Source organism: Schistocerca piceifrons, chromosome 5 (assembly GCF_021461385.2).
Source record: "Schistocerca piceifrons isolate TAMUIC-IGC-003096 chromosome 5, iqSchPice1.1, whole genome shotgun sequence".
Lineage (NCBI taxonomy): Eukaryota > Metazoa > Arthropoda > Insecta > Orthoptera > Acrididae > Schistocerca > Schistocerca piceifrons.
Window position 1 is genome coordinate 697,679,650 of NC_060142.1, and position 19,120 is coordinate 697,698,769.

The 19,120-nt window shown below is 36.2% G+C and overlaps 1 protein-coding gene across 1 annotated transcript in view; it reads left to right on the plus strand.

Moving 5' to 3' along the window:
* Nucleotides 1–19,120, plus strand: part of LOC124799209 (chitin synthase chs-2-like) — a 234,151-nt gene that overhangs the window by 106,273 nt on the left and 108,758 nt on the right. Inside the window, exons 10-14 of the mRNA XM_047262745.1 lie at nucleotides 8,036–8,289; nucleotides 11,579–11,789; nucleotides 18,223–18,423; nucleotides 18,495–18,721; nucleotides 18,847–19,014. Coding sequence (XP_047118701.1) covers nucleotides 8,036–8,289; nucleotides 11,579–11,789; nucleotides 18,223–18,423; nucleotides 18,495–18,721; nucleotides 18,847–19,014 — 1,061 coding nt within the window. The remainder of the gene's footprint in view (nucleotides 1–8,035; nucleotides 8,290–11,578; nucleotides 11,790–18,222; nucleotides 18,424–18,494; nucleotides 18,722–18,846; nucleotides 19,015–19,120) is intronic.

Below are 19,120 nucleotides of genomic sequence, written 5' to 3' on the forward strand. Positions count from 1 at the left end.
TTTGAGACCCAGGCCCGGATCTAAGATTCACCCCCCCCCCCTCCCCTCTCCCCCCCACCCTTGTGCATTTGAGGCAGGATGTCAAAAGTTTAAAAGAATCCAGTTTCAAAAAAAAAAAAAAAAAAAAAAAAATGGCATTTTGTAGCACACATCTTTCTGAAGAGTTTGATGTATAAAACATGTATGTTCGAGGAAATGTAAGACTTTTTATTTGGTCTTAAGTTTGATGTATAAAACATGTATGTTCGAGGAAATGTAAGACTTTTTATTTGGTCTTAAGTTTGCAAAAGTGCAGTGTCACATGTCTTCACAAAGCGTTCATCTACCGCACTTAACTGTATTTTGCTCTGTGGAATTCAAATGTGTATACTTTGTAACGGAAGCCATCAAACCTATATTTAGGACAGTGGAAATTAAAATGTCCTGTGGTACCTTTCCTGATCCCAATTTGTTGGTTTGACACCCTAACAGCATTTTTTTTTTTTAAATAAAAAGACACCCTCACAATTAATACTGGGTGGGATTATTTGTGACTAGGAGAATAAGGACCCTTCAGAAAATTTGTACTCTTTATTGCCTTTTAGCTAATAACTTTCTCTTCTGTGTGACATAAAATTCGATATAGGAAAACGTAAAACCAGTAAAGACAAGAGACAAGCAAGACAGTATCCATTTCTTTAATCCTTAGGTTGCATCATATTTTTCTCTCTGATTTGCTACAGCTTTAAATGGCATGCTTTTCCTTTGTGTGAAAGAATCTATTACCTCATCAAACTTCATCAAATGTATTGCTACATGAAAAATCAAAATGTCATTGTCTAATAGCCCACTGAAAAAGTTGTTAACACATATAGTACCCAAGATTGGTGTGATTTCTTGATTTGATTACATCTATTTTGTCACTGTCTGCTAGGTAAAATGAAATATGCCTTTCTAATATTGCAACAATTGTAACACATGGCAAATAAGCGAGACTGTTTTGAGGCAAATGGTCATTTTTACGTACCTCATTTACATAAATAACACAACAGAAAGTAATTCATGAAGTACCATTGTCAAATGCATATCAAGCCTACTACAAGCAAAAAGTTTTATGTTAGGAAATAGTTTCAATTTCATTCATATGATATCCAGTTCCTCAAGCTTGAGATCGAAAAGCAATAGTACAAAATTTTTGTATAAAATTGGAATCATCATATTCTTCCATATCATTTGTGTGAAGACATCATTTCTTCTCCTTCCTCATTCTAACAAACAACTGTGTCATCACTATTCCTGCCACTGTCGAAACTTTTTCTCTGGTTAAGGTCATTAAGCCTGCCAGAATAAGTATTTCAGTTATCCCACATTTAATGTCCGGTTAGGCATTATTACATGTTTGTACAATGTGTTTTCCACACTGTTTCAAGAATAGAATTTAAGTGGCTGCTAACTGGGGACTGTACAACTGGCTCTTAGTAGTGTAGTGATCTGGCAAAAATTTTCTGTCAAAATTTCATTTTCTTGGATACACCGAGAACATAATATGTAATCTTTCTTACCTGTTATTCATGTTAACCATTTATTTCTGCTCTGGTAGTCTGAATCTATGGATTTTGCTGATAATTATAACAATGTTGATCATTTGCACACCCAGTCAAACACATAAATGATCAACAACTGCCATTCACCCGTTTGGGTTTATTTGGCTCAGCTTCTATAGCCTCGTCCTCTTTTGTCTGCAGGAAAGCTTTTTATTTCTAGGTGTGACAGGGATTCTCCTAGCAGAGACATCATGTACGCTATGCATGCATTCAGAAATCAACTTATGATTCATTCAGAAATAAACTTAGAATATGTTCAAAAACAAACAGGGATGCTTTAAAAATCATATGAATAATTGATAGACAAACTTACACTGGATGCTAGCCACTTTGTGAAATCAGGTTTTTGCTTCAAGAATATGAATTTGGTGCCCCCTGAAATTGCCCCCTCAAGCAGATATCCCAGTTTGAAACCCCTGCTCCGTAGATCTAGGACTGCTGCGATCAGAATTTACAAATAACTTCAGTAGAACGAAAATGACACTCAAGTCTCCCAAAGAAGTAGCATCTATCAAAAAATCCTTAAAATCTAAGTATTCTGTTGGTTATGATAACATATCAATGAAGTTAATCAAAGAGTGCTCAAGTGAGTTGAGTTCTATCTGAAGTTATTTGTGTAATCAATTTCTTATCAGTGGAATATTTCCAGACTGGCTAAAATATGCTGTAGTTAACCCTCTTTACAAGAAGGGGTAAAGAGATACCATCAAACTACTGACCAATTTCATTTTTGGCAGCTTTTAAAAAAAAATATTTGAAAAGTTTGTATTAAAGCATCTCCTCTGTCTGCAAATAATATATTGTCCAAGTCACAGTTGGCATTCCTCAAGGGTTCTGATATAGAGAGAGCTATCTACATGCACAGTGAGAATTTTCTTAATTCATTAGATTATAAATTAGAGGCTACTGGCACTTTCTGTGACCTCTCAAAAGCCTTTGACTGTATGAACCGCTGCATTCTTTTAAGTAAATCAGAATATTATGGTGTCACCGGCAGCGCTACGAAATGGTTCGTGTCTTATGTAAGTAACAGGAAACACAGGGTGTTGTGAAACACCTGTCCAGTAAGCAGTCTGTCTTCATGTGACTGGAAATTAATTACATGTGGTGTTCCTTAAGGTTCCATCTTGGGTCAGTTGCTTTTTGTTGTGTGCATTAATGACCTCTCGCTATTACATTGCCAGATGCTAAGTTTGTTTTGTTTGCAGATGATACAAACATTGCAATAAGTAGCAAGTCAAGTATAGATTTAGAAATGGCTGCTAATCAAATTTTCACTGATATCAGTAAATGGTTTAAAACTAATTCATTCTCATTAAACTTTGAAAAGACCCACTATGTTAAGTTCAGCACCTGTAAGAGATTTATTTGCAGATTGTGTGTAACATATGAAGACTTGCAGATCAAACTGAGCAAAAGCTGAGCTTTTATCATGCAAAAGTGGGCAATGAGATTCATTTGTGGTGTACATTAAAGAACATTGTGTAGAAACTGGTTCAAGGAACTCTGTATACTAACCACTGTTTCTCAATGTATGTATTCCTTAGTGAAATTTGTTGCAAGTAATATATCTCTATTTTGACCAATAACTCAATACATAGTATCAATGCTAGAAATAAGAACAATCTAAAAAAAGACTTAAAAACCTTATCTTGGTCCGAAAAGGGGTCAAACATTCGGGAACACACATTTTCAATAAATTGCCAGCAACCATTAAAAACTTGTGGTTTCAGATAAAGCAGTTTAAAACGACACGGAAATACTATTTTAATAGACAACTCCTTTTGCTCTGTAGGTGAATATCTTAACAGGGACTGTTAGACCAGCTTAAGTAAAAATGTCTGTTAGATTTCAGTTTTGACAGAACTTGGTAACAATAGTCAAGATTAGGTATTTTATGTATAAAAAAGTTATTAAAAGTGCATAACTATTTTTCATTCTGGCAGTGTATTAATTCTGTAAATATTAGCTGTTCCAGTTTACTGTAATGTATTCACCTACTATGGCAATCTCCTCACGAATGATCCAGGTAGTGAGTATTATATTGAATTTTTTTTATGTTTTTTATGGTGTACTCTCTGGCTTGTTCCAGACCCATGAAAATCTCTCATTTTTGGGTCTTTGGAAAAAAATTCTGAAATCCATTGTCTTCCCATTTTTACTGTCAAAAATGCATGGATTTGCCCTGGTGTAGACATAAAATTGATTCGTAGTGTCAGCTATGAACTGCCACAGGTCTTCTGACTGAAGTATAAGAAAAAATGACAGTATGCTTGACACTTTAACCAACTGATTTTTGCGTCCTGAAGCCCAGTCATCAAACATGTGCTTTAATGTCTGGAAATTGGTTTGTTTGTAATCAAAAGTGTCATTAGGATGTGCTTGTTTCTAAAGTGTTTAACTATCACTTTCTGAGCCTTTGGATTCTGAATAGCTACTGACTACTCCTCTTGCACAGCCATCGAACTGGCGTGCTGTAGCAGCTGATGTAAAGGGCTGAGGACTTTTACTTCACAATTCTGTTAAATTCACACTCATTGTCAGTCCTAGTATGTACCTGCATGATCTCTCAGTCTGTGCAACCATGGCAACATGACAGTAGAAAAGAAGAACACAAAGTTAAACCTGATGACAATATCCAAAGCAAAATTGAATTCTCCAACAAGGGACCACAGCAGCAAATGTAGATGCACACTCAAACATTGAACTGGACCTCTGAGCGACTACTAGAGGAATGGTGCAGAAATTGTATACACATTTGTAGCACACAGGTGCCTGTGACTCAGAATGCATTAACACATCCAAAGCGATGAAGAACTGCTTTGGATGCTTAAACGTGTCAATAGCTCTGTAGCTAAACCGAAAGGTTGTGCCTAAACATGACAGTAGCACCAGCGGAGCAGTGGAACAGAGTGAATTAACTTGTCCAGAGCAGTCAAAGAGTTAATTTATTACTCACTGCCTTCATTAAATATCATAAGTAATCAGTTTTAAAAAATATTAAGTTTGACTAACACATTTTCATTTACGAATGCTTTATTCACTGGATCAGAACTATTCAGTACCAAAATTAATTACAAAGATGTTATACATAAATCAAGGATGTTTCAAAATACAATGGAACAGCAGTTCACAGTGAATCCCAAAAAATCAATCAAATATATAAATTTAGAATTACTGTTTGACTTTCTGCATATAAATTAAATTGAACTCATTCAACTGGCTTCAACAAAAGATTGCCCAGCTGGTTATTCCAATCAACATGTTCCAACAAAATTTCAGCATTCAGAAATCTGTCATGAACATAAAAGTGCCAAATCTGTATATATGTTTTGGCTGTTGATCGTATTCAGAATTTTTTGCTAGTTTTAATGCAGTAGCGTTATAAGCATTAAGTACTGCTCAGGCATTTCAGCTAATTAAATTGCTGTGTGATGCAACAAAATTAATTCTTTGGCTCCTTCACTTGTGGAAATAATTTATGCTTCTGTCTTAGACAAAGCCACTACCTTCTGCGACTGACTAGTCCCTGATACTGACTCATAAGAGTACTTTGTCTTAATGCTGGTTGTTGAACACCTTGCCTGCTTGTCACTAACAAAATCAGCATCATTATAAACCGCCAAAGCTTCTTCCCTATCATAATACTACTATGTACTTTGCGGTTTGCCTTGCCTCGCCAGAGAGGTCCAATGCATGAGTGTCTAGGGAAGTGATTCCAGTGGTGGTTTCCTGATGAAATGATAATTAGTATGACACAACGCCCATTCCCTGAGCAGAGAAAATCTCCGGCCCAGCCAGGAATCGAACCCAGGCCCCTTGGCATGACAGACTGCTGCGCTAACCACTCAGCTATCAAAACGGACCCTATCATAAATCAAAGGATAATTTAATGTGTCTTCCAAATACCATAATATGCATTTAACTTGATTCCAGCTCTGAGCAGTTGGTTTTTCCACAGCTTGAACAGTGTTATTCACCATAAATGTAATGGATGAGGTGATATTAGAAGATAAATAAAACATCCATTTGCCTTGTGACAGTGGACAGAGGGTGAAACTGCTTCATTTAAATCATTCTTTTCATGTCCAATAGGAGTTGAGATAAACAGGATTCGGACATTTGAAATCTTTCCAATATTTGTTTTGTGTATTTTTCTTAACTTGTCATAACTGCTCCATCTCCATTTTGTTGTATTGTTATGCCAAGAATACTGTCATGTTTACCTGCTGTATATCTACATAATTCACATTGTAAAGAATTCTGAAAAGCTGTGGTTTCTTCTTTTGTCTGCCAAGAATTAGGTCATCTACATCACAAATTATAACCCAAAGCCTATTGTCATTGTTGAGACAGCAACCAAACACAAATTTATTTTAAATTTCTTTATTCAAAAGGTACTGTACCAGTTTCGAATCATTACAATTCATCACCAGATGGCTTTCATGCTCTCATTAGAACATGTGGTGCGTAAAAAAAAACGCACCACATGTTCTAATGAAAGCATGAAAGCCATCTGATGATGAATTGTAATTATTTGAAACTAGTAACAGTACCTTTTGAATAAAAGAACTTAAAATAAATTTGTGGCTGGTTGATGTCTCAACACCATAAACATTTGTCTTCAAATAATAGCCATGGTCTCCAACCATGTCATTATATGATAAAATTGTATTGTCATTGTGTTTAAATTAAAATAGACAAAAAGACATGCACATGATCTGTATTATCATTGAAACATTGTGATTGTTCTATATATACTTCAGGTACACCATTCAAAAAAGCTGTTGTCACATCAATTTCTTTTACCAGATTTTTTTTTTATTTTTCATTTTTTATGCAGCTACCTGTAGCTAAGATTGACTGGTCTCATAATGTGCAACAGGACTAAATGCATCTTCATAACTGAGTCCTGGTTTCTGAACGTGCCCTCTATCAATCAACTGGGCTTTGAAGCAAGTACCTCCATCGGGTGAAACTTTGCAATATAGTACCCAGTGATTCAGCAATACTTTGGTATTTATAGGATGTTCAACTAACAGTCGCATATTGTTTCTCTCAATGCTTTCCAGCCTGATGGGACTTAAAAGTCCCTTCCTATTCATAGTTTCATAAAACAGCATGGAGGTGCATTCATGCATCCCCATCTGTTGGGAAGTCTATGTCCTTCTCCTGTGCCAAAGGAAACTTTTTGCTGTGATTGTTCAGCATCTCTGCCCACAGATGACAATAAAAGACAGGTTGTATATCTGCGATGTTCATTACATCATAAGAGTTAATTAATCCTGCTGACGTGAAAGGACATTATAATGAAACTTTTGATTTGTATTATCTACTTTTTATAAATTTTTCATACCTGCTTCCATAAGTACTACTAAATAATTTATCTGATCAGACAGAGTGACTATATCCTTTTTAACAATATAATGGAAAGGATAGATTGCTGCTCATCATAAAGATGTCACATTGAGTTGCAGGTAGGCACAACAGAAAGACTGTTATGTACTTTTCTTTATATTGCTGGTATTCCGACCTGGAATCTCTGTTTTACTTGCAATGGTAATAGTCTCCACAAATTTTAAATCTTTTGGTTTAATACTTCATAGTTTGGGTAGGAAATTGTAAAGCACTTCAGTTTCTTCATTAGTAGCTTGCATCCATTTTTCGTTTTCATTTGACTGTAGTACCCCCAAAAATAATTCAAAAAGACACAAACATACATGGCATTCTTAACATTTTCATATGCTATCCATACTCACTTTTTACCATTTTTACAGCTTATTTTTCTTAACAAAACAGTGGTGTTCAGCATACTCATTCAAGCTCATAATTTCCATTCCTACTAAAGCTTGTGTTGTGCAATTCTTAGATGGTTGTCTCCCAGACTCTTTATCATTCAGCATTTCCTTCTATTGTAGTATTCTCTGATTGACTTTATCCATGACCTGGTCTCTCAATCTTTTCATGGTCTTCCAAGTTCTGTTCATTCCAAAGCTCTTCTTGGTAGTCTTTCTTTTCCCATTCTTTGTATGTGGCCAAACTATTTTAGAAAATCCAGGATGGAATGTAACAATATTATGAAATGGAAAGTTTCCACTCACCATATAGCGGAAATGCTGAATTGCAGATAGGCACAAAAAAAAAAAAAATGTCACAAATAAAGCTTTCAGCCCATAAGGCCTTTGTCAAAAACAGACGACAGACAGACAGACAGAGACACACACACACACACACACACACACACACACACACACACTCATGCAAACGCAACTCACACAAACGACTGCAGTCTCAGGCAACTGTAGCCACACTATGGCAGAGTGGCTACAGTTGCCTGAACTGAACATAACAATCTAGATTACAGCTGTAAGGAAAACTGTTTTTGCAATTATATAATCATTGTGTTGATTAAAGATGTGATGTAACTGCTGACATGTTTCCTCTCTTTACAGCACACATATTATTTGATGATGCTTTTGAAACAACTGATGGAGATCGCGTTGTCAATAGCTATGTAAAGCTGCTAGTGTCAGTAATTGATGAGGCTGCCACACTTGTTCATGGCACAACTATCAGACTTAGGCCTCCTGTAAAGTACCCAACACCTTATGGTGGCCGTCTTGTGTGGACCCTTCCAGGCAAGACAAAAATATATTGCCACCTTAAAGATGGTGACAAAATTAGAACCAGGAAACGTTGGAGTCAGGTGTGTATTCTGAATTTAACATATATAATGAGTTGTAAGGGTTAATCACACGTTTTTTCATCTAGAAACTCCTTTTAAACCTGTGTGTTCCTTCCATTTCACACCCTATTTTGTTATTTCCAGATATAACTTTAAATGTGGACATTTTAGTTTAGACTTTACTGTGACTGTTATTGACATCGAATGAAACAACAAGTTTGCTGTTACCAGTCACTGTGTATTTTTCTCCATGATGCATTTCAAATGCTTAAACCTCCATCATCAGGTGGAGTTGCGTTTGATAGTATGGCGTATGTTGTTGTATTATGAATGTTAGAGGAACTTGTGTTGAAGCAAGCTGGGATAATTTTAATTCCCCTATTGTTTTGCCATCTAAATTCGTTTTTTTTTTAAATTTGAACTAATTACCATTAACATACATAAGTTTTAATCCGCATTTCCATAATGGTGAAAGATTGACCCTTAGTTTTAAAGAATATAACACCAGATCTAATTTTGTGCTTAGTTTTATCTATCTAATTGATTTTCTAATTTATTTCAACTATTCCTAGTTAGTATCTTTCATTATATGGTGAAATCAGTAATTGTTTTGTAACTTAAATTCTATTGTTGACATATAAACAAATATAAATTCTATACTAATTACAAACATTTGGAAGATGAAATACTAGTAATCGTATAGTATCTATTTGACTCTACTCGAAAACAAGTCAGCAAAGCCAGCCCTTAATTAATTCGAAAGTAATTAACAATTTTGTCAAAAGTATTGTTTGCATAACTATATATGTTAATTTCATGATTTAAACAAATACGTCAGCTTAACAGTTGTAGTAGAAGAAATTGTTAAACAGAACCAATTTTTCAATGTATTCAGTTAATTTAATGATTTAAGTTTTAATTGTAATTTCTGTAAGTTTAACTTTGAACAATGTGTAGTTTCAGTGCCTATTATTGTGATGATATATAAGAGCGCAATTTTTGGTCCCGAGACAGTCAGCCCACAGCCGAATTTCAGATGAGAAACCTGTGTTGATTAGAACTTTAACAATGTTTCAACTTAACTGCAAAATAAGTATTGCACAATTAGACCGTAAAAACAATGACAGTGTCTGCTGCATATGTACCTGATTATTCTTCAAGAACTGTGAACTTTTATGTTTTTACTGCTCGTAGATGTTCAATAGTAAACTATTGTAGCAGTATGTGGGCATTCGCCTGCAACCTGTTAATGAGGATTATGGAAAGTTAAACAGTAGTGCACTGGCCATATTAAATGTGTATATGGGGGGTTGTGAAAAGTGAAAGTAAAAGACAGTGAAACGCAACTGTGCATCTATAGGCTACATTATTTACAGTAGACAGTGTCCAAATTAGAAGCCCCATTTTTCAGCCAGTGTAGCAACGCAGTATGTCAACACCGAGAACAACAAACGAAATAAATAAAGCAGGCAGAAATGTCTCGAAGTTGTGACACTGTATCCAATGACCACAACTTCCTTTCACTGTTGTAACATATCACACGTATGCTGTCATATTTTGTAAACAAAGGTGGCATCTGGAAACTATACTTTACAAAATATGGCAATATTCATGTGATATGTTATGGCAGTGAAAGGAAGCTGTGACCACTGGAGACAGAGCCACAAGTTGCTCCAAAAATTGTACCACAACACGCACATATGTCATATTAACAAATGTAAATCCACCTGATAAAGGTTTAAACCTCTGAAATATGTCATGGAGATAAATAAACAGTGGCAGTTAACAGTATGTGTTGTTTCATTTGACTTCCAGATGTACTATTTATTGTATGACTTACTTCATAAATTATTGACCCTATTACCAAATGCTAATAAGTTTTTATATGTACTCAAGAACACAGCTCTGCCTTTCTCCACATTAAAAAAAATAAAAAATAAAATGAAAAAATAAAATACAGTGCATCATTGCAGATAAGGTCATATAACAAAAGTTTGATGTTACATTTCATTCACTCATTCATCAATATCTAATTTGAGTAATATTGGTCTAATCACACATTATGGTTGGAAATGAATTTCTTCTGTTTCTGTTGACATATATATTACAATGAAACAGACATATCTACAGAAAGTGTGGTTCCAAATACTGTTGATAGACGAATATATGCATTTAAAAGTAGAAAAAAATTGTTATATGGCATTCAGAACTGTTAGTTCCTTCCTCCATCTGCTGATTAATATTGCACAGTCCTTCTGTCTGTTATTTTAATAGGTGGCAGTGTTCTCTTATTTCCTAAAAACAAATTATGACACTTGCAATGCAAGTGATCTCCACATAGTTGCAGCAACTATTAAAGGGCTTGGCAACATTGGGCACAGGGGAATGTTTACATACAATAAGTTTCCAGAAAATACACGTATTAAAAAACAGGCTTAGGGTAAAAATGGGAAACAGAGCTCCTAAGATTGTGAGAGGCTTTGTAAATGACCTGAATAAGCAAAAACATTTCAGGTAGAAGAAGACTAAACACTTCTTTGTAGCTGTTGGAAGTGTCACTATGTGATTCTTTTATTGTTTATGTAACATATTGTTGTTTCCAGCCTCATATATTTGTGTAACCACAATATAAGATTTATGGACTTCAGTACATAAATAAATCATCAGTATTTGCAGGAGAAATATTGGCTATAATATTAATCATCCATTGGTTTAGTACAGAGTGAAAGTTTACTGGTTTTAATTGAATGAATTTGTGATAGTTGTCTTAATATGCAAAACATATTTCTCTTAGTGGGGTAAATCTGTTAATAACAATGTCAAGACAGATGAACATTGTGGTACAGCTATTTGGGCTGTCAGATTAGCTAAATTTTAGAGAAAGAAGTTCATAATTTTATAAATCTATAATTCTTTCAGCACTTCTTCACAATATTGAATACTGTGTACTTACAAAAAGAATTGTGGATAAAATACGAACTGCAGAAATGAAATCTCTCAGATGAACAAGAGGTTACATGAAAGTAGACAACTTGTGAAATAAAATATTTTGACAGAAGCTGGAAGTAGAACTGCCAGTTAAATGTAGAATTAGTAAATACAGTAACACGCAGCACAAACATGTACAGAACGTGGAAAAACATCACTTTTCAATGCAGACTTATTTGGTAAACTGGCTGCTAGATTAAATGTAGGAAGATTTAAGATGAGATTGTAGACAATTTGTGCAGGCAGAACAAGATTAACATGTAAAGTAAAGAAGAAGAAGACAATTTTCATAAATTTTTTTAATCATGAAATTAATTTTCAGGTAATGTATATGTATTACTTGCTTGGACATAGACTGATGGAAAAACCAATATCAGTTCATCAAAAGGAAGCTATTGCCAGAAACACCTATCTTCTAGCTATGGATGGGGATATTGACTTTCAGCCTGAAGCTGTGCTCTTATTGGTTGATCTAATGAAAAAGGACCCAAATTTAGGTGCCGCCTGTGGACGTATTCATCCCATCGGTTCGGGTAAGATGCATGAAACAAATGCACAAAAAAATGCATGATTGGTTCATAAGTTCATTTGTCAGAAATACAGTTTAGATATGAACATCTAATATTTGTGTAAGAAGTAAAATTAAATTAAAAAAGTATTAAACTGACTAAAAGACAAAAAAATCTGATCAGTATTTCCATTTAGGAGGTACAATGCCCATTATTGCTGATAGAAGTACTTAAATAGGGAAACAGTACACATACCTTTTGGAATAATAGGTTCCTTCTTCAAAGAGGCAAGGAAAAATTGTTTTGGATGTTTAAAAAGGGAAAGGGTAACAATTCACTCAACCCTAAACTGAAAAAGATGAAATGAAGGATTGTTGCTGTTTGGCTTTATGCCAGTGATGAGATCATTGTAGATGAATCATGAGCTCAGATGTGGGAAAGATAGGGAAGGGAATAGGCTGTGTGCTTCTTATCGTAAGAGATTTAGGGCAGTACTCAGACTAAATTAAGAGGGGTGAATGGAGAGAGGAAAAGATGAAGTAAAACACACCAGAGAGAGTAGCAGGTCAAAGATTGTGCACAGGTAAGCAACTGTGCCAGCTTCAGTTCAGAGTTGATAGGATAGAGTGAGAAGAAAATATGGAGAGAAAATGTAAAGTTAAAAATTGGTGTAATAAAGATTAGGAAAAGGAGAAAGTAGACAAGGAAAAAAGACAGAGAGAGTAAAATTACACTGTCCAGTCACTTTAATGTGATCACCAGTCAAAAGCCTGGGTAACCATCTTTTGCAACTAGGACAACTGCAAGACATGCAGAACTTCAGCTTCAATGAGAAATTGTTAATTTAATACAACTATAGTATATGTAGTACATACATAATCGACAAAAGGGAAAAAATTATGTACTTAAAGAGTAGAATTGTAGCATGTGGAGACCCTTCCACCTTGCTACATTTCATAGGAACTTAAACTTGTTGCATATGATGCAATTATCTGTAATGAAATACTGTGTGAAAAAAGCTACAAAAATATTCAGTCAGGTGTAAAAAGATTTTAAAGTGGGACAAAGATTTGCAACTTGCGCGAGATGTTCAGAAATGTGAAATTGGGGACTTAAAATAAGTACATGATATCTTACGACTACAATGTCAGCAAGTTACAATGTGAATCAGTCAACTCAAACAAATAACTGTGTGTAACAATTTGTAGGGATATGAAATGCACTGACCTCACAGATTAAGTTGTAGGTAAAGTCAGTGATAGACTTCGATTCATTGGTGGAATACTAGGGAATTGCAACAAGTCTACAAAAGAGATTCATTACAAAACACTCTTGCAAACCATCGTTGGTTACTTCTGAAGTGTGTGGCAGACATACCAGATTGGAGTAACAAGAAATATTGAACATATATAAAGAAGAGCAAGTCTCACAGGGTGCGAAATACACTGAACTGGTAGATGCTTGAAGATAAGAGTAAAGCATCCTGTAATGAAGAAAGGCACAAAACAGTCTGAGAAAGTCTACTTAACAATGTTTCAGGAACCAGCTGTAAGTGATGAATTTGGGAATGTAGTGCAACTCTCTCCATAACGTTCCTTTAGGTATTGCAAGAACAAGATTGGATTATTTACAACATGCACAGAGGGGTTTGAGCAATCATTCTTTTCACACTCCATAGCTGAAAGGGATGTGGAGAAGCCATAATAAGAGGTACAATGTAACGTACTCCTTGTCATGTGTATCACAGTGGCTTGTAGGGTATGGCTGTAGAACATGTTTAGCAGCTGGGTACTGTATGTAGCCTAAGCAGACCATTCTTTGGTGGTGGTGGTCTTCTCTGTACAGAGAGCTGTCTAGTTAACACATGTTACCTGGTAAACAATACTGGAATTTTTACATATTGCCCTGCCTTTAGTATTGTATGTCCTTTCAGTTGTAGGTTGATGTTTTAAAATGCTTTGTAGTGGGAACTGTTGCAGACCTTCAGGTTGGAATGTTGGCTTGGGAAAGTCTTATGGTTTGATGTGTATGTTCTGAAGATTGAGATGGTGACTGACTTAGACAGTGGGTTATATAATCGGATGTTATCACGGAGAGATAGCCTCTTTTCAGGACTTGTCATTGTGAAATTATACGATTGACGTGTTCAAGTCCTGGGTGATTCTGAGTGACTAGAGGTTTGCCTTTGGCATTTTTCAAAGGGAGCTATGTTGATTGAAGGGACAGAAGAGGAGACTATGTGGAAGATTTGTATGTGGTCAAGGTCAGTGGGGTAATTGTATGAGAGAAAACTGTGAAAGAAGGTACTTGTACAGGTGTTCAGGGATTTGGTGTTAGAGCAGATATGTTAATCATGGATACCTCATCTGTAGGGGAGGGATTGTTTAAGGTGGAAGGGGTGGCTGCTCTAGAAGTGAAGATATTGTTGCCTGTTGCCTATAAAACAAAGCACCACTGTAACTAAAAGTCGTCATGAAAGTAATGGAAACTACTCATGGAACGTGTTTAGAATAGTTTTGCAACAGTCTTTCTGTTGCATACAGCTGTAATTGTTCATGTTATGGATACATACAGGGTGATCCATTTGAGATGTCAGAAAAGTATAATATTATTTTTATTACATTAATATATGTACATCTGAGCATTTTTCTGTAATGTACATGAAAATGGTCAGAGCCAACAATAACTGACCATGCTCTGGGAGGCCCACCAACAGCTTGAGTCGACACAAATTAGCACACTCGGTGTGTCTTGATTATTTAATGAAAATGGTCATTACAATATGTCATATAGTATGTGAAGCCTTGAGTGTTGTAGAGACACAGTGAGCTTTCAAACATTTGTACAATGTAGGGTATGACCCATCACACATGACCCGTCACACCAAGACATTGATAAATAGTACAATATGTTCATGGGAAATAGATTATAGATGCCTCATACAAGCAGAAGGCGGTGTGATGGAAACAAGGAGGAAGATATTCAACTAACCATGACTCAAAGCCCTCGAAAGTCACTCTCCTGCATATCAGCAGAGCTGAATACATCAAACACATGTCAGAGGACTGTTAGACAGTACCTTAACATGTATCTGTACCATATTCAGTGCACACAAGCACTAGCACGGCTGAATTATGGAACTCGACTCCAATTCGTTACAATGATGTGTGGGTGGTAGGAAGCGGATAGTCATTGGCTGAGTCAATGGCTGTTCACAGATCAAGCCACATTTCATGTGAGTTGCCAAATCAACATGCTTAACTGCATCATTTGGGGAACTGAGAATACACATGTCTCAGACGTCTACAAACCAAAGCCACATTTCATGTGAGTGGCTGAGTCAACACGCTGAACTGCAGAATTTGGGGAGCTGAGAATACACATGTTTCATACAAACTCGAAAGAGCCACCTGCAAAGTGAAAGCGTGTTGCAGAATGACCCCTTGAGAAAGTCATCAATCCATTCTTTTTTGTGGAGAAGATCATTTGTGCCTGCAGTTACCTTGAAATGATTGAGCAGTGTGGTTCCTCTATTACAGCAAGGTGGGGTATTGGACACCATTATCTATCACCAGGATGGAATTGCAATGCATTGGGCTCTGGTAGAGTGGGAACAATAAAACCAAATATTCAATGATCACTGGTGCTGCTGTGGTGGACCTATCCCATGGCCTCCGAATACCCCGACCTAACACCTACAGATTTTTTTTGTGAGCTGTGTCAAGTCAACGGTGTATGAACAAAGACCACAGAATCTGGCTGACCTATGGAAGCAGATTTCAGCAGCCTTTCAGCAAATCACTCCAGAAATGCTGCACACCATGTGGTGCAACATGTATCTGAGATATGATGTGTGGAGCAATCGCATTGGCAGACATGTTGAGTTCTAAAGTGCTGTGCCAAAAACTTAAGAACACAAATTCCAGGCCCTCCTACATATGTATGTACAAATAATAAATTTGCATAGTTTGTTGCATATAATGTTTTATTTTTCTGACATCTCAAATGGATCACCCTATATAAGTAGTGCGTTGCTAACAGATAAACACTGTACAATTGATCTGGCATGGCAAAAGTCTGTGATGATGAGGGAAGAAATCTATACCAGGTTCTCTTTCTGATTGTAGGTATTTGATAATGTTCTGTTCAGGTGGTTGGATGATGATGTGAATGTGTTGAATTACATCTGCATGTTTTTCAGACCACATCAGATTTCCCTCCCCCCCCTCCCCCCCCCCCCCCATTTAGACACTGTCATTACAGAAAATTGCGTACTTGTTATACATCAGAATCTTTGCTATTGGCTAATTCTGGCAACAAGAATTGTCTACATAATACTTCATCAGAGTACATATATGTAGAAAGTGGCCAGCCTGACATGTAAACTCTCTTGCAGTGTGCTTTTCACTTGTGTTGTCACACTGTGTGAAGAAACACGTTTTAATTCCCACATGATGGGTAACATTTGTTAACTGCAGACCATGTTTATATTGCAGGTTACAAATGCTGCTTAACGTTATGACCATCTGCATCCACAACAGCCTGCAACTGCACTAGAGCTATATCATTTCACAGTTGTTCACAGCACTGTTTGAATGGTGAACCATGCATGCTTGTTTAACTGTCATGACAGCTTGTGAAGTGCTTGTAGACCACACATCATGGCCAGTCTTCTTAGCATCCTCAGCAACAGTAACTTCTTCAACAATTTGTGACACAGGAACAAATCCCAAATCGCCAGTTAATTTGAACTTACGAATCATGTTCTTCAACTTCGGTATGGGAAGAGGACCTTTTCATGTTACTTTAAAGTGTTGACACTTTGTGAACTGCAGCAGCACTGTTGCTATTATTTTGATAAAACAGTTCACCTTGTCCAGACCCATGTTGACTGTCTGCAACAGTAATGCTCACTGATGCTTGTATTTCAACCATGCATCGCTGTACCATTACCAACGCCTAATGGCAAGTCATGACACTAACACTGCTTACAATGCAAAACCAGCAACCCAGAGTCTGAACATCATTGCCATAAAGTTGGATATACATACAATAAATAGTTTTCCATCCAAACTGACTCAAGAAGCAAAAGTTTAATTATGATGACCCAGTGTGTATGAAGTAAATAAACGTTGTGTGACTAGGGCCTCCCATCAAATAGACCATTCACCGGGGGCAAGTCTTTTGACACCACTTCAGCGACTTGGGCGTCAATGGGGATGAAATGATGATGGTTAGGACAACACAATATCCAATTCCTGAGCGGAGAAAATTCCCAACCCAGCCGGGAATCGAACCCGGGCCCTTAGGATTGACATTCTGTTGCACTGACCACTCATCTACCAGGGACAGACTGTATGAAGTAATAATATAGATATTGCAGGCAACTTTGTCTTCATATCAATTTTTAATAAACATTAGGATTTATACTTTTTGGAGGTAACACAATTTTTCCAAGTTTCAACAAGTACAAACTGACTAGTTCTTTGGTCCGTATCCCAACAACTTGTCAACTCAGCACTTCATAGCGAAGTGACCGATACAACAACTCACATAGTCATCAAAGATGCTGTAATTACACATCAATTCTTTTAAACCCAGATAAACTTTCATATGATTTATTGTTCACACCAAAAAGTCTTTTACATTATTTTTCATAACAATTACAGAAGCAACAATAATTTTTAATGTAAATTGCCTCAATTGCAATTACAATTTTAAAGTACATTGAAAATATAAAAAATAATTACATATCTGAAGGACATTAAATTTATGTTAAAGTCATGTCTTCTGTTTATAAGTATGTGAGATTATTCTATTTATGTTGCCAAAATTACACTAAATTTATAATTACAATTTGTATTCTCTTTGATAGTGTTGTAAATTTATCTGTGTGTTGTATTCTTCAATATGTGACAAAAATTGGTATGCTGACCAATTTCACTACAGTTCCTAGCAGGAGCTGTGATAGAGTTTTGTATGTGACAGGCAGTAAAGATATCCCTCTGTAATTGCTAACATTGGTCCTATCCCTTTTCTTACATAGAGGGTGTTTAACAGTGCACTTCCAGCCTTCTGGTATTGCTTTGGTCTCCCATATGTCTTCTATGATATTTGTATTCTTATTAGAATTTATTATTATCATTGTCTGCCTTGGTAGCTGAGTGGTCAGCGTGACAGACTGCCTTCCTACGGGCCTGGGTTCGACTTCCAGCTGGATCGGGTATTTTCTCCACTCAGGGACTGGATGCTGTGTTGTCTTCATCATCATTTCATCCCCATCTGGCACGCAGGTTGCCCAATGTGGTGTCGAATGTAATAAGACCTGCACCAAGGCGACCAGACCTGCCCCGCAAGGGGCCTTGCGACCAATGATGCCAAACGCTCATTTCATTTCCATTATTATCATTATATATAATCATCATTATTGTTATTATTATTATTATTATCACTTTAGGTCCAATGCAGTGGTATCAGGTCTTTGAATATGCGATTGGACATTGGTTACAGAAAGCTACTGAGCACATAATAGGTTGTGTGCTTTGTAGCCCTGGAGCATTTTCATTATTTAGAGCAAAAGCTCTTATGGATGATTCTGTGATGAACAAGTATGCCTTTCGCTCGTGTGAAGCTCGACATTACGTACAGTTTGATCAAGGTAAGTTACACTGAAATAAGTATACTGTAACAGTGGAACAAAGTACCACCACTAATTTATTGAATTCACAGGTGAAGACAGATGGCTTTGTACATTACTTCTGCAAAGGGGCTATAGAGTAGAATATGCAGCAGCCAGTGATTCATATACACATTGCCCTGAGGGTTTTAATGAATTCTTCAACCAACGTAGGCGATGGATACCTTCAACTACAGCTAATATTCTGGATCTTCTAATGGACAGTAAAAGAACAATTAAAGCTAATGATAACATCTCTCTACCATACATCATGTACCAGGTAATATCAAAGAATTATCTACAGTTTTTTATTTTTGTGAAGCACAATTCATTACACAAATCTTTGGAGAACACATAGCTAAGGATGAAAAGCAATTTGTATCTACTGGATGCATTTATTTACAGATCCTCTTAATGGGTGGAACGGTACTTGGACCTGGAACTATATTCCTGATGTTAACAGGAGCATGTGTGACAGCCTTCCGTATAGACAACTGGACAAGTTTTCTTTATAATGTTACTCCTATTTTGTTATTCATGCTAGTATGTTACACATGCAAATCAGATATACAGGTAGGCATGCATAATCTTTTTCTTAACATTTTATCCAAAAGGATAGGGTAATGCTTTACATTAAATGTTGCATTTGTGACAATATTATCTGTATATATTTAATAAA